A 19,210-nucleotide genomic window follows, 5' to 3' on the forward strand; every position below is an offset into this window, starting at 1 on the left:
TTGTCTCAGCAATTTTATGCTGCCACTGGTGGCGTTCATGAGGCAACAATTATTGTCTACCTCATTTTCAAGTAGGTGGAACAATCTGATCAAGCTCTCACCGGAATTCTTTCACATTCCATAAAAAGGGCTTAAAATAAATTTGCTGAAATGAAATCAATATTTTGAGAGCCTGAGGACAGAAACTGAAGATATCATGTACATTATACAAGAATTACCGCATCTTGAGGAGCGGGTGAACGAATACGAAGCCAAAGTTATGAGAGCACGAATGCCCCACTTCTATACTGCAATTTGGAGGGCTATTAGTAGACACTTATGATGGAGTACCTTTAATTTGCGACCCTTACTATGGAAACCAATTGCCGGGAAGCAAGGAACTATTATATCTTCCAAGCCCCGGAGGAGAACGTTGTCAACCAAGTATCTTTCTAAACGGATTGATGTCCAAAAAAATTTAGATGAAGTGAGCGACCACTTTAGACCAAATTGTTAGTTGAGCTATGTGGTACCATGGAGGAATTCCACAATTTCAAGCACAGTTATGAAATACATTTATGGACTCTATTGTCTGCTTGATAGCCTGCCACGCATTTTGGAAAGAAAAGAAAAAGAAAAAGAAAAGGAGCACATGTGGATCTAGTAATTACCTACCGGAGTCGCGTCCAAATTCATTTTATATTGTATTTTGCACATACGAAGAGATAGGACTTTGCCGCATCTCACCATCACTTGGAATGAGTTTCGTGGTGTGTTTGTTTAAATCCTTTCTTCAACCTAAGCATACAACAGCCATATTATTCCTGTTGATTGATTGATAGTCTCTTATCTTCTCTATTCAACAAATTTGACTGGAATAAGGATAACATGGCATCAATCGCAGTTCCAGATGGAATAGCCAACCCACCCAGTTAGATACGAAGAATTCATCTAAGAGTGTTTTGTATCAAGCTTTCCAAATCATGACTCCATAAGGATCACGGTCAGCCTCACTAACAGAGACCTCCACCGTTGAATCCTTGTAAATTTCCTCGCAAGACGATGAAGGAGCAGCTCCGCCCTGCTTTGCATTGTCTTGGAATGCTTTAACAGCTGCATCCCGATCGGATTTCCACTGCTGTGAGACTTCATTTTGGAGCAAGCTTTGCATGATTGCTCGCAGGTAACCTCGCTCCGAATTGGAGTGTGCAAGCGAGATGACAACTGATCCGCGTTCCGTAGCGGCGAGGGCTTCATGGTGACTCATTTCTCCAGTGAATAGGAGATCAGGAATATCATCACTGCCACGGAGCAGCACACCAGAGCCTGAACCAGGGCACATTCCCACTGTGCGAATGCGAATATCGTCAATTGACTGTCCCTGGGGGAGAGCAATTGGGATTCCACCTGGTAGACCGACGCCACGGCCGATGTGATCGATCAGCGTCGTCAGGGGCTGAGCCTCCTCAAAAGTAACCAGACGGCCAGCTCCTGCAGCTTCAAATCCTTCAGGGATAGAGCTTGGGGGCGACGGATGAATGGTCGACCGTGTGTGAGGAACTTGCTGAGGGTCACCATTTGATTGAGTAGTAGGAACAAGTTTCGACTGTGGGTAGGTAGGTGCGGAGTACAAGCGCGAGGCACATCCCTTGATTGAGGAGGGCTCAGCTAGAACTTGCTGGTAAGATCCAGTAACTACATCACACAACCAGTCTGCCATTCCGCCAGGAACGGTATCAACAGCGGTGTGTGGCGAGTAGACGCTGATACCATGCTGGGCCAGGCGGAGTAAAGATCGCTGCTGTGTGTCACCAAGAGTGATGGATTTCAAGCCGCGAAAAATGATAGGATCTACAAGAATGGTTAGACCAAAACGTTGATTTAAGTAGCAGACATGACGCAATCTAAAGCCAATCACTAATCACTTGAAAGCGAAAGGGGCACCCATGTCAATCGCAGGGACTTAAGAGTAAAAGCTTACGGTAGGCAACAACAACAGAGTCCTGGCGCCGGATAGCTTCATCAGCAACCGCCGTAGTCAAGTCAATTGCTAGCAGGACTGAATTCTTCTGGCGCCGAGATGGTTCGAAGGGCGCCTCAAGAAGCACTACGTTCCACGATTAGCTCAGCTGATCTCGCTCTTTGTAAATGAGAAGTTGAGACCAATGAGAGAATAGAACGAAGGAATGAACTGAGATACTAACATCCAGTATTATCAAAACTCTTATCGGCCAATGCCTCTGGATATCTGCAGGCGGGTCAATCCAAGCTCCGTGGAATTTGCACAGGGCCGTCTTGTCGAAAAAACGTACAGCTTTCGCATTGAGCTGACGACAGCCCGAGTAAAAGGTGAACATGAAGGGGTTACGGATGCCATTGTAGAATTTCGACGGACAGCAAGGCGTAGAAAATTCATGGATTCGTGCTGAGAAGAGAAGAGAAGTAAATACTTGGCGGGACGATGATTAGATGATGCTATCGACGCCACGAGTTCACGTGCCCGGCGCACTAGCCACACCCATCGCCCGAATTTGTAATGCGCCGACTTTGGCATCGATATCACCGTCAGGTTCGATTGCGATCTTCCGACTGTGCTTAATGTTCTCCCGCGCCTCCTCCCTCACTTTCTTGAGCAGAGGCACTCGCCATCTCCTCCGTCCTCGTCCTCTTCCGACACGGCCATCACCCATCTCCATCACTTCCCGCGCATTCTCCGTTGTGACACCAACCATGGCCGACACTGTTATGGCTGATGCACCGTCAATGAACAGCGCACCTGCTGGAGATATGAAGCTTGGCTCTGAGGCTTCGATAAGATCGAAGCTGATTGCTGAGCTGAATGCTGGGCTGGACTCAGAGCAACAAGGGCTGACATATATTGATCTCCAGGATTTATCTGGTAAGAACTAGAGCCCCCCTCCCCACACCCGTCTGCTTGTCACATTCACTGACTGTATTCATGGTTTAAATAGGTGGTTGTGGACAGGCTTGGCAGGCCACAATCGTGAGCACAAAATTTGAAGGCATGAACTTGCTCAAGCGACACCGAACTGTCAACAAGATCTTGAAGGAAGATATCGATGAGATCCATGCCTGGACCCCGAAATGCTACACTCCGGCCCAATGGGAATTAGCCAATTCGCAGAACTAGAAAAATAGTCGAAGCTTGCAAGATATTTGAAGCTTATGGCGTGCTCGAGCATGGAACCCCCAAAGGGCATGGCCTGAGCTTGTATTTAATGATACGATGAGGACCAGAGTGACCCTTAGATGGTGCTGGGTGATATGAAGCTCCGGTACATTGGTCAATTCCTATTATGGTGACTCTACTGTCTACTGCTGGTATTTTGGACGAAATGTAGTCACCGTCATCAAAATAGGCGAGTTTAATCAAAGGGTGTTTGTACGATAAAGTGAATGGACCTTTTTCTTTGCCTGGACTGTGCTTCCAATAAATTTTCTTTATATATGCAGAGAAAGCAGAAGATTTCATGAACTGTTTTCAGTCATGTCCTTTGGTCTCGATTAATTTCTTAGACTAGACTTGCGTATTGCCTATATCGAATGCCTTGCTCTTTCGCTAGCTAGACTCAATTCAGCAAGCTTATCGTGTAATACATATGATATTATTCATATATGTTGAATAGTATCTACTGCTAGAAAGTGCTTGGGGTTATAGCGGCCTCGGGCTACTTCTAGACGTGTTTTTCAATAAATCGATCGCTATTACACTCCTTTCCATTTAGAAGATCTGCACTCGAATCAGGCTATTTTATTGAGTCATTAGGATAGGACAAGTAAAACTGTTGACCAAGTTCCATTACGGGCTTCCTACAGAACAGAATTAGAGACAATGTTATGACTCTCCATCTTGTTCTGCAGCTAGTAAACCTCTTATTGTCGATGAAATATACAAAATTTTACAATATAGGGGTGAAAAAAGGTAGAGAGAAAAGGCAAACTCGATAAGAGGGGGGGAAACCATTCATTCAATAAATACTAGATCAGTCACTGTTGGCCATGGAGAAAAAAAATTGGATGCGCCCGACGGCGGGATCGAACCGCCAGCCTTGGCATTTATATTTCGATGATAAACTACTCGTCATTAGTGAAGGCCGTGGCAATTCCGGGAATCGGATTTACTAACAGTGCCACGCTCTGGCCAATTGAGCTAGCCGGGCCATGATGTGGAGACTCGTTTTGCCATTAAGACTATATAGCAACTATTGACTGATAATTTCATTTGTAAATTTCTAGATATGCATATTTTCAGTATATTTGCGGCACGTATAAGGGAGAGATAGATCGCCGAATAAGAAACTGCTGTGAATCAGTTTGATCATGTCATTATCGCTACGAACTTGGTCCAAAGTTAATTACTTAGGAGTACCACAGGCTCGGGCTGCTCGGGCGTGCTCGATTCTACTCGGTGATAGTGGTGATAGTGACGGCAATAGTGGCAGTAATAATGGTCGTAGTCGTAAGGCGATGCTAGAAAAAGAAGAAAGGACTGGGGTTGTGTATCTTCACTTTGTAAAAAAAGATAGTGGTCAGATAAACATGATTAATTGACCGCACTTTTTTTCAATGAACCTCCATACGAACTTTATGCATGAAGGGTCTTTACTTTAAATTATAAACCAGGGGAATCGCCCGAAGAGCTTCTGTCCGACTGGCGCTCCTCCTCAAAGGTTGAGCCAATGATCCCATCAATCTGGCCAGCCACTGTGCCAGCTAGCACCCCCACGCCGATAATGCCGCCATCGCTCGCTTCCCGAATGAAAATGCTCTTGCCTTCACTCTGGGGACCAGCACTGATGACCAGGCGGTCGATATATCGCTGAACAGTCTCCTTGTAATGTGGATAGTGTTGGATAACACCCCCGGAGACCGCCACAACTAGTTCCTCTGGTCCCTTCAACCAACCAGGTATTGACGATCCAAATTCCAAGAGCTTGGATTCTTGCGTTGAGTTCTGTTGTGTTTCAATCGAGTCCTGCTTTGTGGAGGATTTCGGAACGTCTTTATCCTGGAGATGAATCTCGCCGCTGCAGGAGAGAAGTCCGACTGTGGCAGCAGCTATCAAGGCCGCCGATCGGTCCTGCACTGCGGCTGCAATGGAGCGAAGCTGGCCCGCATACTCAGGACTCCATTTCCAGTCGCTGGGTGAAGGAGCAGGGAGCTCTTTGGAGAGATCTTCTGCGAGTTTCTCATCTGAGTAGCTGGGTGCCACAACCAGTGAGAGAAAGTCGGTCGTCAAACTGTATTCTTCGACCAGTTTTATCGGTAATGAACTTTGCGGGACCTTCTTGGTTCCATGAAACCAGTCATAGCAGATAATTCGGACCAGTTCGCCAATGTACCGACCTCCAACCATATACTCAAATGGCTGGAATCCGGGTCGATCGGAATGCGCTTCCAGCTGGGTATCCCATTTTGTCATAATATCGAGGTCTTGTAAGGGTGCCGCGGCACCTCGTAGCGTCCATTCGGTCGAAACGACTGTCTCTACTGCATCTGGGTCTTTCTCGCGGATGTGACGGACTTTGGACTCTTGGAGATCGTCGAGTTTCATAGGAACGGCGGCGTTGCAGCCAGCGCCGACAATCAGGCCCATGACGACCCGAGTATTGGGCAACGCTCGGATTGAGTAGGCCAAAGAGGCGAATGTGGAAATGGTATCGTTAGTCATGACGGTGATTCGTAGTTTCGGCAGGCAATACTTCTTCTGCCGTTTCACCTGCATCCCGGCGGGTTCGTCGTCCGCGGAGCGCCGGGTGTGGCATTCATAGCCATCGAGAAGGGCTTGGTGAAGGTTGAGAGAAGAACCCAGGGCAAAGCCTTTGCCGGTGGGCATTAAAATAGCCTCATTGAGTAATTTTTGTCTGCGAGGAGGTTAGTCCCGCTTGGTCGGCATTGGGATCTCAGAGGGGATTCAGATACTTAATAGGAAAACAAAACGATATGCCCATCGCTAATTCTGTCGGTGCATCTTCTTTGGAATTTGCCAGGTCATCGTGAATCACTTCGGCGATGCAATCGCCAATCCATGCAAACAGGGAGTTGGCCTGGTCTCGGCGCAAACGATCCTCGATTGGCCATGCTTTCTCCAGCGTGCGCCGGACATGCGAATGCTTGCCGATCTGCTCTTCGCCCAGCAAATCAATAAATGCCACTCGCAGATAATATAGACCGAGATAGACTGCCAAGTAGCGGCCTTTTTCGTATCCTGTGGGCAGTCGCGTGGTCGCAGTGGGGAAGAACTGTTCCGAGGAACTGGCCGCAAGCTCGCGATATGTCAACGAGAGGCGGTGGGAGAGACGATACAGTCTATCGCTGTCGATCTTCAGGCGCTCCAGAAATGCTTGGATAGCAGGGTCCGTCCTAGCCATTGTCGTGAACACTTTTTTTCGGCCCCCAGACCCAGTTTCCGTGCGTGTTTTGAACACCCCGGCAGGGCCCTTGCAGAGGCCTTGGGTTGCGGAGACTGGCGGGGCCAATCATGTTCGGAGTCGCGATGGATGGTAAGGTGTCATGGGCGAATGTAACCAATTCTGTGCGGACCAACTACGCCCAAATGGGAGATTTTCCGGTGCTAAATTGCTACTCGCTATTTATCATAACTAATCTTGACTGGAACATATAATTTTATGTTGCCGATAATTGGTTTCTTCAGGTTCACACCTCGCTCGGGTCTTTCATCTGCTTCATATAGTTCTTGATGTCCGGATGTACCAGGAAGACTGGTACCTCGGGCACTTCGAGATCTTTTTCATCCACCGGTGCAGCCTGGAGACACTGCTCCGAGGTCGCCGTTTGAACCACTGATCGAATAGGTTACGTCTTTCATTCTCAACTTTGCTTATTTCGATAGCAGGTCAGCAACAGCAAAGGTCCAGATCGGACCGATCGCCCGCAAAACACTGCCAGTAAGGGGGACTCCCATCTGCCCAAGAGCCAGTGCTGGTGTGATTTTGAGCATGCCGGTAGAAACCAATGGAGAAGCGTCATTAATGCGATCGGATGTCGTTCCCGAATCAGATCCAAAAATTCATCTAAAAGTACGGCGGGCCAGGTGAACAAGGCTTGCCATTCAAATGGGCTCAATGTAACGGTGGAAAAGAAAGTCCGTAGAGGGTTGATTCCTTTGAGACAAACGGTCTTTTCGCGTCGAGGGAAGAAAGATGCTTGATTCACCCTCTCAAGATTATCGATCAGATCTATAATGGTCGTAGATTCGGGCAGTATTTTGGGATAGTTTTCCGCCATACGAAGCCAAGAGACGATTATACTTTCTCCAATATGTGGACTGAGCACCGTCTGAAACGCTATAAATCCCTTGCACGGCGAGCAGAGATGCGTGGATACTGTCAAGTACATCCTCGGGCCTGGGTTCTCCGAAAGAAAATGGGGAGACAAGGCTCATAATGAACTGGAAGAATGCAAAGCAAAGAACTGCGCATGCATTCTCTTTTGTGATAATGGTGACAGCTCTGTGGAACACCCTCAATGTGCGTTTATGATATCGATGGGCTATTCCTGCATACCGGACAGCATCTGAGGGGACTAGGTAGGCAAGATGAAATGCGGAAAACCCATAGACCGTGCCGAACATGTATTCATAGCGTTAAGATTCTGGCATGATAACCTCTGTCCATACGCCCCGGAGAGCTTCGGTCGTCAGAGGTTGAACCGATGGAATCGTGAGTTCAACATAGTGGTGGAGGATCTCCGATATTTCCAATGAGAGAGCTGGGTTTTGACGTACGGCGGGTCGTGTGCAAGCTGTCTTGAATACTTCCAAGAACGCCTCCGGATTCAATCCTCCATCTCCTTTAGCAGGGAGACCTGCATTTACAGCATTATTTCTTATGGTATCTTCTGGGTTGCCATCATCAGCCTATTGGCAGGGTAATTTGTTCCGAGTGCAGCCAATACAGCGAGGCTTAACATCGTCACATTTCTTGCGACGCTTTCGACAGGTCAAGCAGCTATTTTCCGCCTCGTGAACCCTATAAAGGGTACCTGCGTGGGAGTCGATGACCTTAAATACACGACCCGCGACTGGTTAATATTCAGCTTGCTTTTCAGCCTTGCACTTCAGCTCATCGTGTAGCCGTGCTTTTCTCTATGTTGGGTTCAGTCTTCAAACCCTGAAACCGGGTCTCCTTATCTAAACGCGTTTATCATGTGGGGGCCATTTTAGCTTATACCAGACATGTAGTAGGTTACTGTGCCGATTTTATTTCCTGCAACTGCCCGCGGCTTGGTTGTTTGGTACAGAAAATATATGGGATAGGAGGATTAGTTTTATTCAAACAGAAACTTTGTATAGTTGGGTGCTACAGCCAGACCAATAAACATCACAACCCACTCGTGATAGCTGTGTTTCAAACTACTCGGCAATTGGGGTGGTAAGAAAGGAGTATCAACAGGGTTTGCAGCACTAATGATCGATACGGTTTACAGTATTCAGAGAAGAACTCCTTGGATAGAGAAAGAGATCGAAGTCTGGAAATGCTAGTTGACTAGACTAGGCTGTACACTGGATGGTCTAGACAAGACAACACAACACCGAGACAGGTTAACAACAGAAAAGAAAAGCATGCGTGAATCATAGAAGTCTTGAACCCGCCGAAGTCGCTAGAATGCCCGCGTGGAAAACCGAAACCCGAACATATCTATAGCAAGAACATGCCCAGAATCAGATTGGCTCCAGCCCCGCTTGTAGGGCTGAATAAAGATTGTTATTGTTTTTCTCCCCTCGCTTTTTTTTTGGCTTGTCTTCGTTCTGGTACGCTATTCGCGTTTTAGATAGAAGCATTCGCCTCCATGCTCAGGTACTTCGCTTCCGCCCCACGGATACACGCAATGTTGGCGCCCAGCTTGTTCAGCGTTTCCACATACTCGTCGTACGGATCCGAGTCGAATACAATACCACCACCAGCCTGCAGGTACGCCACCCCTTCTTTGACCATCATCGTCCGCAGCGCAATGCATGTGTCCATCGCCCCGGGCATCTCAGCCGAGCCGTCCGCGTTGGCACTATTGTAGCCGAAGTAGCCAACGGCGCCGGCATAGACGCCGCGCTTCTCACCCTCCAGCTCGGCGATGAGCTGCATAGCGCGCACCTTGGGCGCACCGGACACCGTGCCAGCCGGGAAAATGGAGCGGAAGGCGTCAAAGCGGGTCTTTTCGGGCCGCAACACGCCTGATACTTGCGACACCAGGTGCTGTACGTGCGAGAACTTCTCGACCACCATCAGCCGGTCGACCTGTGTAGACATCGGGTCGCAAACGCGATTAATGTCGTTACGGGCCAGATCAACCAGCATAACATGCTCGGCACGATCCTTGAGGCTGCTGCGCAGCTCGTTGGCCAGCGCAGTGTCTTCCTCAGGGGTCTTGCCGCGCTTGACAGTGCCGGCGATGGGGTGGGTGATAATGCGGCCGCGATCTTCCTTGACGAGGAGCTCGGGGCTGGCGCCGACGAGCTGGAAGTCTTGGCAGTCAATGTAGAAAAGGTATGGGGAGGGATTAACGGTGCGGAGGTGGCGGAAGAGGTTGAAGGGGTGGAGAGAGGTTGGCCGGGAGAGTCGCTGGGAGGGCACAGTCTGGAAGATATCGCCCTTCTTGATGTGCTCCTTCAGCCGGTTGACATGACCTTCGTAGCCCTCCTGGCCGATGTTGGAGGTGTACTCCTGGTTCTGGATGATGGGCCCTTGTGGGGGCAAAGGTGTGCGGTCCTGAAGCAACGTGTCGATGGTTTTCTGGAGGACCTCCTGGCCCTTGCGGTACTCAGTCTCGATATCAGCGTCATTGGCAGGGATCGGCACGTAGGTGATGACCTTGACGGTCTGGAAGAAATGGTCGAAAGCAACAATGGTGTCGAATAGCATGAACAAGGACTCTGGCACGCCGAGCACATCCTTCATCTCCCGGGCTGTCTTCGGCTCGAAGTATCGGACGCAGTCATAGCCTACATAGCCGATAGCTCCACCGGTGAGTGGCGGAAGGATAAGACCGGGCACAGAGGCGACACGGGACTGTGAAAGCTCGGCCTCGAGGATGGGGAGAGGGTCAGCGGCGGGGCCATGGCCAGGGCCGGTCTTGATAACTTTTTTAGGGTCTGTAGAGGTGGATTTGTAAGAGAGTGTATCGTATGCCTCGCCCAGGGTCGTCGGAGGTCACATACCAGCGCCAACGAAGCTGTACCGTCCAATAGTCTCGGTAGTTGCTGCACTCTCGTATAAAAATGACATGCGCGAACTATTCAACCCCCTGAGTTAGTCCTCTAACCTTGAATTTCCTCCCCCGCCACCTCCCTGCGGGGTTGTCGCATGAAGCCATTTCACCACGTACCTCTCGGCAATCTTCAAGTACGCTAATGTCGGCGTCAGGAGATCGGCAGGGATTGAAGCTGTCACCGGCAGCAGGTTCGGGGCGAATGGAGAGTTCCTCGACTGCGAGATAACCTCTCGCGCCGTCTCGAGCGTCGGGACATTGGCGATCTGAGTCATCGGAGACCAGGCATGTTAGCACGCAGACTCACCGGAAGAGATTTGGATCAATGGCTGCGCCGAGGATATTGTGCTTAATATTGTGCTTACCGGAGGAGCCATTGTCAGCTAGGGTCCCTATTTAGTGGCTGCAGCGAGGTAGAGTCTCTGTCCGCGTTGGCGAAGGGATTTGGCGGGTGGGAAAATGAGTCGAGTAACTGTGGGGCCCTAGGACTTCGGGTTCCGCTGTGAAGAAGTTGTCAACCCAGACCGGCTAATATCGAGGAGAAATGGAAGGAGAAAAGGAGAGGAAGGAGATATAAGCCTTCGGAGCACAAGGCGATCGTGTGCTTCCGAATTGTCAATAGTCCGCGACAAAGCAAAGAGCACAAGTGCATTTGGGCTCCCAAAGCGGACTAGCGCGGGGAGCGGTTATCGGGTGCATCGCTTATCGATAGCGGTCCACTCCAGCCATTTCCCTTCCGCCAGTCGACGATTCTCTGCGCCTTGCGATCTGCGCACACTCTTCCTGTTGGGTCCGTGAAGAAGGGCTTCTTCTGTTAGTACACGACATAAATCGCCATTGACGCACATATATTTCCATGTCTGCATTTGAAGTCTATGGAGGGACACTACCCGATGAGCCTATCTGGGCCGCGGAGCCGCTTGTCAACAGTTCCGCCATAGATGGACTTGGTCTCACCGCGCCGGCCACATCAACACGGATATCCTTGCCGGAGCGCTTGCGACAGCTTTCGCGGTTCGCAGCGACGTCGCCTGGGCTTGTTTATATGGAACGCGACACAGAAGATACTATTCACCGGCATCTTGACGTGGTAGAGAACATGCTGCGCGACCCGCGGCCGGAGCTGACACAAGAGATTGGAAAGTATCGGCGGCGGAATTCCGATACAAGGTCAATTGCGTCCGATGCATCGGATGCGACTGTGACAACATCATCAGCTCATGGTCCCGACGACGGGTTTAACCATGACCAAATCCTAGCTCAGCTCACGACACTTTTGGGCGAGGTGACCGCATTGAATAGCGAGTTAGACCGACGCCGCCAAGAATCCATTGAGATTCGGGATCTTTTCGAGGAGAAATGTCGCGGGTTAACACGAACAGTCGCTGAACTAGAAGGCGAAATGCTCGAGCTGTGAGTTCAAGCCTGAATACTTTCGAGTTGTGTGAGGGTGAGCTGACATCTTTTTCTTCGCAATATAGACAAGCAGACTTGGTCGAGGATGCTGTTGAACTGGAAGGAATTCAAGGAACTGTTCACGGGCTGCATGACTGGATAGACAATGTTTGCAAAAATCAGAAAATAAATCAAATTTCCCGACACACGACGCGCCAAACATCTCGACGGAGGTGGAGGCGCGAAGAGGAGCATGAAACCTCGGCTGACACAGATTGGGAATTGATGCTAGAAGGTCTCAGTGCATGGATGCGTGGGTGGAGAGATGTGGAAGAGGGCTTCCAGGTCCGAGCGCGGGCACGGAAAACCCGCAGGGAACGAAGACAAGAACAGTTGGCGAGGTCAGGATAGCAAGCCCAAGCATAGGAAAACGGGACTGGTTAGAAAAATAATGCTCCAAGCGATTTCTCCGGCTTCTAGCCAGGGTGTAAATAGGAAATACAAAAGAAGAGGCAAAGCCTGAGTCTCTCTGTAAGCACTTGGACTGTTTTGAATTCCTCAATACTCTGACAACATTCCAACAATTCAAAGACAAAGTGTTGATCAAGTTCATTATGCATATTTTTTAGAACCAAGATTCACAAGAGGTTAAAAAAAGAGAAAATTAAGAATCAAGATCCAACTACAGACCACCAACCCCCAGAGTTAGAACAAAAGGAAAGGAAACCAAAAAACCTCTCTCGCCAGGAGTCCGTATCGTTCGCCGTGCCCCAACCTGGTCCCAAGCAATGCCATAATGCATCTTCTAAGTCAACTGTATGTCCAGAGAAAATATATAGAGAAATATAACAGAACGGAGGAGAGAAATGAAACATGCCCGTATCAGCCGCGGGATTTTTTTTGGACGAAATGTAGTCCGGGCTATGGCACCCTCCTAACGTATGTCCTGAAAACAAAGGCCCTCGAGGCACGGTATGAAAGTGCCGGGGCAGCATGTTTAGTTTTTTTCACAGGAGGTGTGAAAAATTAAACGGGAATCTTTGCAAAATAGCCTAAATCAACCCCCCTCCCCGCCTAGGACGGGGGAAATGGAATATATCATTTCAAACACAACCATGTAGTCATTAGACTGGAGGTGGAAGCGACTCGAAGATCGCGTAGGGATGAATTAGAGGAGTGTGTCCATAGGGAGGGGTAGGGGGGTTGATATTCCTCCAGCTTCTGCAAAAAAAAAAAAAAATGACTGGCTGGGCCAGCTCGCTGGTCACCGTTGCAAATTGACGATTGCCATCTGGAAAGGGTTGATTAGCATGGAAGATCATACATTACATCTGCGTGCCGACGTACCTGGTTCCCAAAGCCAAAGGCCAGCTTTTTCCCATCCGGATCCCATGAAAGAGCCCGCTCGGGATTTGGTGCAACATGACCATTCTGTCCATTTGCCGGATGGTCGGGTTCCGCTTTTATCGGCTCGGATTTAGGCGCAGACCAAGTCGCCATCGGCTCCCCGCCCCTCTCAGCATTCCAGATGAACAGCCGGTCCTTACTTACGGCACTGAGAGCATATCCGTCAGGAGAAAAGCCACCCACGAGAGCAGAGGAGGCGGATCCGCAGTTCAAGGTATGGATACGCGTATGTTGCTTAGAGTCTAGATCCACATGCCACACTTTCACAGTACCGGTCACAGAGTATGCGCAAATCGTGATGGAGTTCGAGTTCTTCGCCTGTGTGGGTGATGGAGCCCGTATGTCAATCGCTGTGATGATTTCGTGCTGGGTGGCTTGAATCGTCATGTCGTGTGTTGGAATCCAGATCGTCGCGCTCACGTCGCTGGCTGTTACTGCAACTGGATTGTTGTTGACACTGGTAGCGCGGATGAAGGTCCATGTGGCATTGGGATCGGGAGAGGCATAGGTTTTGGTCAGGCGAATATTTTGGTCCACCTCGCACTGATACACTGATCCACCGCCACAGGCGAAGACCAGATTACGTCCACACCATGCGAGATCGTAGATGGGGTTCTCAACCGCCTGGGGTGGCGGGTACACATCCGGGCGTCGGCTATCATCCCATAGCGCGAGTTCTGTGGTCTGCTCGTCCGAGGCCACAATGACCAGCTGTGGGCTCTCCTTCGCCCAATAGAGGCCATTGATCACGCGAGGAAGATCGGGCAGCAGGTCCACTACATTACCATCAGAATTATACATCGTGACCGTGCCTTTGGTATCCCGGGTGGTCGCCACGGCCAACTTGGTGCCGGCGCCATCCCACGCCAGCGACGATACATACGCGCCGGTACCCTTGAGGTCCAAGAACGTCTTCTGTACCGGCGTGGAGGACAGTGATAGCTTCCACAGGCTGCAGAAGATATCACCTGCCACCACAAGCGTGGTGGGATCTCGAGGCCGCCAGCTGGTGATCATCACGTGACCATCGGCCTTGACGAGGGCGGTGTCGGGCGCCAGATCGGCACTCTTGGCGGTGGGGATCTGGACGCCGGTGCTGTTGCCGGTTGTCGCGGTGGGTTCCGGGGGCACGTCGTCGGCCGTGCCCATGCTCACGTCGCCGTCGCCATCCACATCTGGGGCCGGCGAGCCTCCTTTGCTCTCCGCCTCATCGACCTCCATTGACTCGTCACCATTGGCCTCGCGCTTGCGGCTCTTCTTTCCAGGAACAACCTCCGCCGGATGTCCATTCGTCACCCGGTCGCGCGCCGGCTCTGACACCGGCGCTTCCTCGGCGTCTGCCTCCACTTGATTTTTCAAGGCATTCACTTCAAAGGGGTCCGGGCCGAAAAAATACTCCGAGGGTGTAAAGTTGATCGGGTTACCCTCCTGTAGATTAGGATTAGAGTCGACATCCAGTAAATTTGCGGGACGATTTCCGGGACCGTCATCCCCGGGGCCTTAGGAAAGATGGACAGATCCAAAAGGGAGGCGGATGCCAACGTGATGCTGATCACGAGTCGTGCGCGCGCAAAAACACATACCTTGTCAATAGAAGATTCGAGCTCATGATATTGCAGTCCCTTCTGGACGAGCGATACCAGGGCGTGGGTTTTGATGTGGCGCGCAAAGGGCAAGCTCTGCGGATCGGGGTACCACGCGCGCTGCAGTGAGACGGCTGCGTCGCCATGACCTGTTTGGGGGAGGTTAGAAAAGGATCTCACGAATCACTTAGAGATGGGGCGCCGCAGTGGGGCCTCTTTGGTCTCAAAAAAAAGTCGAAGACACCGAAAGAGGAAAGGAGAAGAAAAAAGAGCAGGCCACAATCAAGGATTGGGGGGGGGGGTTTTGCGAGCAGTGGCTGCCTACCTGATTCTTGAAGATATCTGGAAGGGGGGGAAGGAAAAAACTACGATTAGCTTGAGGCGACACGGCGCGTGCGCGGCAGGTAGGGGGGGGGGGGGGGGGGAGACGGAGGAGCTGGAGTCTGGAAGGGGGAAAGAAGGACGAACCGCCATATTAAGTAGTTGACGTGATGCGAAGTAAGGTCGGGTTGTGCCATGACTGCATGTGCGACCACTCAAGGTGCAGCGGACATGCCAGAAGGGAAGGGCGAAAGCTTCCGTGAAGGGTGCAAATCCGCACTTCGGCAAGTCGGCCAGTCCGTCGGACGCTCGTGGCGCACGGAGGATTGGGGGTTCAGGAACACGAAAGATGCGCCGGGCGAGATCGCGGGACGCCGGCGATTCGAGACTCGACACTGGAGATTGGAGACGGGAGACGGGCGACGGAGCAAACGGAAGGGGGGGGGGAAGTAGGCCGAGAGCAAAAAAAAAATGAAAAGGAAAGAGGGATCTTCAATCCTCCGACGATGCGTCAGGATTGAATGTCCGGGGGGAAAGGGAAGAGAGAAGGAGACGAACGAGATGGTGGGTGAAAGGTGGAGCAAGAGGTCGCAGGTGCAGGTGGGTTTTGACGGGTTCGGGTTTGGCGGGTTTGACGGGTTTGAAGGAAGGGTTGAAAGGGTTTGGAGGGCTTTGGAGGGTGGAGATCCAGTGAGGCGAGAGGTCAGAGGTCCGAGATGAGAAGGGGAGAGCAGGTGCGGGAGCGGGAGAGAAAGGAGAGAAGAGATGGAGTCGAGAAGGAGTCGAGAAGGAGGCGAGTCGAGAAGGCGTCGTTGACAGGAAGTTTGGAGCCAGGGATTTGCGCTTCGGCGAGCTTGGCCTTTTTTGGGGGGAGGGGGATTTTGGGTTTGGGGGTTCGTTTGGGGGAGAGCGCGAATGGGGGAGAAGATCCACGACCACCAGGACAGCAGCACCCGGGCGACCAGGATCGGAATTGGCAGAGGATGGGAGACCGGGGGGTTCGTCAGATCGATCGTGGAACCATGGGATCGCGGTCCTGGAGTGGTGCAAGAACATGAGCCAGCTACGATGGCTGGCGAGTCCAGGAAGTCAAGTCCTGAGGTCCAGGCCGGCGTGTCGAGTCCATGAACCCGTCGAGGCCGAGCGTTAAGCGCACCAGCCACTTAAGCGCCTTCAGAGGAACATCCCCAGCTGGTCCTCCTCGACACCGGAACTTCCACGCCAAAAGAACGATGACTGGGTAGCACTACGGTGGCCAGGCATGCTAGCCAAATTGATTATGACAAACAGTGCCAAAAGTCCAAAGCTCCAAAGGTCCAAAAGTCCACCAGGGCCAACCGGGGCCTAGGGTGATGGCAGGCCCGGCCGTGGTGCCTTAATGCCTGGTTTCTCGGGCGATCCAGAAATGGCGGTTAGTCAGCGGTCACGAGCCTGAGGTTGAGATTCGATCCTGGGCTCATTTCGGCCTGCTGCGTCCCACCCCGCAACAGTCTATCCTCTTGGGATCACTGCATCGGAGGAGGCATCAATGTGACTCGGATCAGAATATCCAGACACCCATCCGGTCGCGCATCGGAATTACCCTCTCTTGCTTGCGCCCCCTGTTCAGCCTCTGCCAGGGCTGGCCACCACTGGGGCCTCCCCCTTTCCTCCAAAGCTAACGTCCTTAGTGCCGGAGTGGATCGCCCACGTTGATTGGGGGGAAACTCGAGACTGCACATCATCCACAAAGTCACAAGAGGGCCACAGGAAGACAGACTCGCCCCACTCCCCTGTTGGGGCGTCTTCCAGCAGCACCAGATCTGGTCATGGCCCACAGCGCACAGCCATGACTCTCCCTCTCTCTCTTCCCCCCTCCCCCCCCCAGCACAATTCATTGTCGTATTCCCCGCCGTCGTGTCGAGCGTCATCCTCATGTGTCGTTTCCGAGATTTGAGGGAACCGCATAAGCCCATCCACTTTACGGCTGTCCCTTCCCGCTCCCGAGGGTGTTGTGTACGCGCCCGAGCCCCAGCCACACGCTGCTGCAGAACGGCAAAATCCACAATTCTTGTGGATCGCTTGGGCCAAGTCGGGACCAGGCGCCTAACTCCTCTATTTCCGTTTCTCCCATCTCCCCGATCCCCCGATCCCATCGACCGGCACTCTGTCTAGGCCCCTGGCCCACGCCCATCACAGATGATATTCACATAGGCAGAGATCTAGGGAAGGCCGTAATCAAGTGAGAGTCAAGTTAGAGGTCACTGGGCTGTTATTTTCAGTGACCATTCATAGATCAATCATTCTCGAAATGCATAGTTTATTCTATTTGTACCACACTTCAACGGTACCAACCTGGGCAGGGGCGAGTCCCTGTTCCAGAACTCAGCGAGCCTATATATATCTCTCGTTTATTATCTCGTATACGTCTTCGATCGAGTCTCATCCGGACTTTATTTTACCCATGAAGATAACCCATGATACCAAAAAAAACCCACCAAGATTCTTGTCCTATCAAAACACGTACATTATCACTCAATTTGTATAAGTGTCAATAATGATCAGCAATAACAAACATCTCTCCGTATGCCATGGTAGCAACCACAAAATAACTAGGTTAGCTACCGATCCAATAAACAAAAAGGCGATATGTAACAATAGCAGAAAGACAGTAAAATAGAGCGTCCGAGGTACTGTCGGGTCGGTAGCCCACTCTGCGTGTGCGCAGCCTTGTGCAGCGACACTCCGCCTGGGAGAAGCGGAAAGCCAAGACCTTCACTTCCGCCCCCGAGGAAGCCCTCTTCTCCCCCAACATCCAGGCTTCTGGTCGACAAGCCTGCGGTCTCGCGTACGCCGCGAGCCAAAATGCCCGTCCGCGTCAACATCCCCCCTGCTACTCGCGCCGTGCTCATCAGCCTGCTCGCCCTTTCCCTGCTCTACAACATTGCCAGATGGCGCCAACTTGACACCTCCGCCGGCAGCATTCAAGTCACTCCGATTGTGCCCTACCTCACTCTCGTTCCGTCCTTCTTCTACTACTACCCCTGGACTCTCCTCTCGTCCACCTTTGTTGAGCAAAACATCTTCACCGTTCTCCTGAACGCGGCCACCATCTTCTATGGCGGCAAGTATCTCGAGCGCGCGTGGGGGTCCCGTGAATTCAGCAAATTTGTCGCTGCGGTCGCCCTGATTCCCAATGTCGTCATTATCCCAATCTATCTGATCTGGGGAGCTGTGACGGGATCTTCCAGTCGAGCGTAAGTTTTTGATCCCCTCGCGACGGGTCTGAGAGGGTTCCTGTCCATTGGCGGGTGGTGTGAGCTGACTTCTAATTCTTTGTCCTCCAGTCTGACCCAAATATGCGGCGGCGTAGCGATCCAAGCCTCTTTCCTAGTCGCTTTTAAGCAACTGGTCCCTGAACACACCGTTGCCATCTTCAAGGGTCTCGTGAAGATGCGCGTGAAACACTTCCCCGCTCTGTTCTTGCTCCTCAACACGCTTAGTGGCATTGTGATTGGAACCGATACCGCCGCTGTCTTGGCCTGGCTGGGGCTCCTGACCAGCTGGACATACCTCCGCTTCTACAAGCAGCAGCCCGACCTTACCGGCACCTCGACCAATGGCCTCGGCATCAAGGGCGATGCGAGCGAGACCTTTGCCTTCGCCTGCCTTTTCCCCGACGTGATGCAACCCCCTATCTCCTTTGTCGCCGATCAGATCTATGCACTCCTAGTTACAGTCAGGATTTTGAAGCCCTTCTCCGAGGACGACATTGCATCTGGGAACCAGCAAGTGATGGCAAGAGGCGAGGCCGGATTGCCCACTCTTCTTAGCCAACGCGGAGGAGGCGCAAGAGGCTCCGGCAAGCGGGAGGAAGCAGAGCGGAGACGTGCTCTGGCGCTGAAGGCTTTGGATCAACGACTACAGGCAGCAGCTGCGGGCCGTGTCAATGCCAGCCCATCCACATTAGCCGAACCCTCTACGTCTTCCCATCAGCGGCCAACCACACCTACCCCGTCAGCTCCTACTGGGCACAGCATGCTAGGAGAAACTAGCTATAATCCGGAGAACGCATGAAAGGTGTGCGTCAGCGCTTTTTGACCATTTGGACAGACGGTATTTTTTTTTTACTATACGACGGACACCAGTTGGTATGCTGAGCCGACTTGTCCCCTTGGTTCTGCTATCTTTTCCTTCTCATGATGTATATTGCACAAATCTTCTTCCATACTTGGTTCTGGATCTCGGTTTTCCGTGTGGTTTCCATGAACTAGTTCAATCTGTGACTTCATAACGTTCTG

At 51.5% G+C, this 19,210-nt stretch overlaps 7 protein-coding genes across 7 annotated transcripts; 3 read left to right on the forward strand and 4 right to left on the reverse strand.

Annotated features, from left to right (window-relative positions):
- Positions 1–946: 946 nt before the first annotated feature.
- On the reverse strand, positions 947–2,711 carry N7462_007965 (Nif3-like dinuclear metal center hexameric protein; the record flags this gene model as incomplete). The annotated part of the gene is made up of 3 exons (XM_057079683.1): positions 947–1,830; positions 1,961–2,086; positions 2,489–2,711. 3 exons carry the CDS (start codon positions 2,709–2,711, stop codon positions 947–949), a joined length of 1,233 nt encoding a protein of 410 aa, XP_056932353.1.
- On the forward strand, positions 2,710–3,130 carry N7462_007966 (BolA family protein; the record flags this gene model as incomplete). The annotated part of the gene is made up of 2 exons (XM_057079684.1): positions 2,710–2,878; positions 2,952–3,130. 2 exons carry the CDS (start codon positions 2,710–2,712, stop codon positions 3,128–3,130), a joined length of 348 nt encoding a protein of 115 aa, XP_056932354.1.
- Positions 3,131–4,612: 1,482 nt separating this feature from the next.
- Positions 4,613–6,371, reverse strand: N7462_007967 (hexokinase family protein; the record flags this gene model as incomplete). Its single annotated transcript, XM_057079685.1, has 2 exons — positions 4,613–5,864; positions 5,923–6,371. The coding sequence occupies 2 exons, from the start codon at positions 6,369–6,371 to the stop codon at positions 4,613–4,615; spliced, it is 1,701 nt and encodes a 566-aa protein (XP_056932355.1).
- Positions 6,372–8,789: 2,418 nt separating this feature from the next.
- trpE (anthranilate synthase TRP2) lies at positions 8,790–10,601 on the reverse strand (the record flags this gene model as incomplete). The annotated part of the gene is made up of 4 exons (XM_057079686.1): positions 8,790–10,108; positions 10,175–10,248; positions 10,342–10,490; positions 10,590–10,601. The coding sequence occupies 4 exons, from the start codon at positions 10,599–10,601 to the stop codon at positions 8,790–8,792; spliced, it is 1,554 nt and encodes a 517-aa protein (XP_056932356.1).
- Positions 10,602–11,080: 479 nt separating this feature from the next.
- Positions 11,081–12,030, forward strand: N7462_007969 (uncharacterized protein; the record flags this gene model as incomplete). The annotated part of the gene is made up of 2 exons (XM_057079687.1): positions 11,081–11,637; positions 11,706–12,030. 2 exons carry the CDS (start codon positions 11,081–11,083, stop codon positions 12,028–12,030), a joined length of 882 nt encoding a protein of 293 aa, XP_056932357.1.
- Positions 12,031–12,924: 894 nt separating this feature from the next.
- Positions 12,925–15,083, reverse strand: N7462_007970 (WD40 repeat domain-containing protein; the record flags this gene model as incomplete). The annotated part of the gene is made up of 3 exons (XM_057079688.1): positions 12,925–14,451; positions 14,511–14,758; positions 15,074–15,083. 3 exons carry the CDS (start codon positions 15,081–15,083, stop codon positions 12,925–12,927), a joined length of 1,785 nt encoding a protein of 594 aa, XP_056932358.1.
- Positions 15,084–17,774: 2,691 nt separating this feature from the next.
- N7462_007971 (rhomboid family protein) lies at positions 17,775–18,986 on the forward strand (the record flags this gene model as incomplete). Its single annotated transcript, XM_057079689.1, has 2 exons — positions 17,775–18,166; positions 18,257–18,986. The coding sequence occupies 2 exons, from the start codon at positions 17,775–17,777 to the stop codon at positions 18,984–18,986; spliced, it is 1,122 nt and encodes a 373-aa protein (XP_056932359.1).
- Positions 18,987–19,210: the final 224 nt, after the last annotated feature.

The sequence above is a fragment of the Penicillium macrosclerotiorum genome (assembly GCF_028827735.1).
Source record: "Penicillium macrosclerotiorum strain IBT 26536 chromosome Unknown utg000007l_segment0_segment0, whole genome shotgun sequence".
NCBI lineage: Eukaryota > Fungi > Ascomycota > Eurotiomycetes > Eurotiales > Aspergillaceae > Penicillium > Penicillium macrosclerotiorum.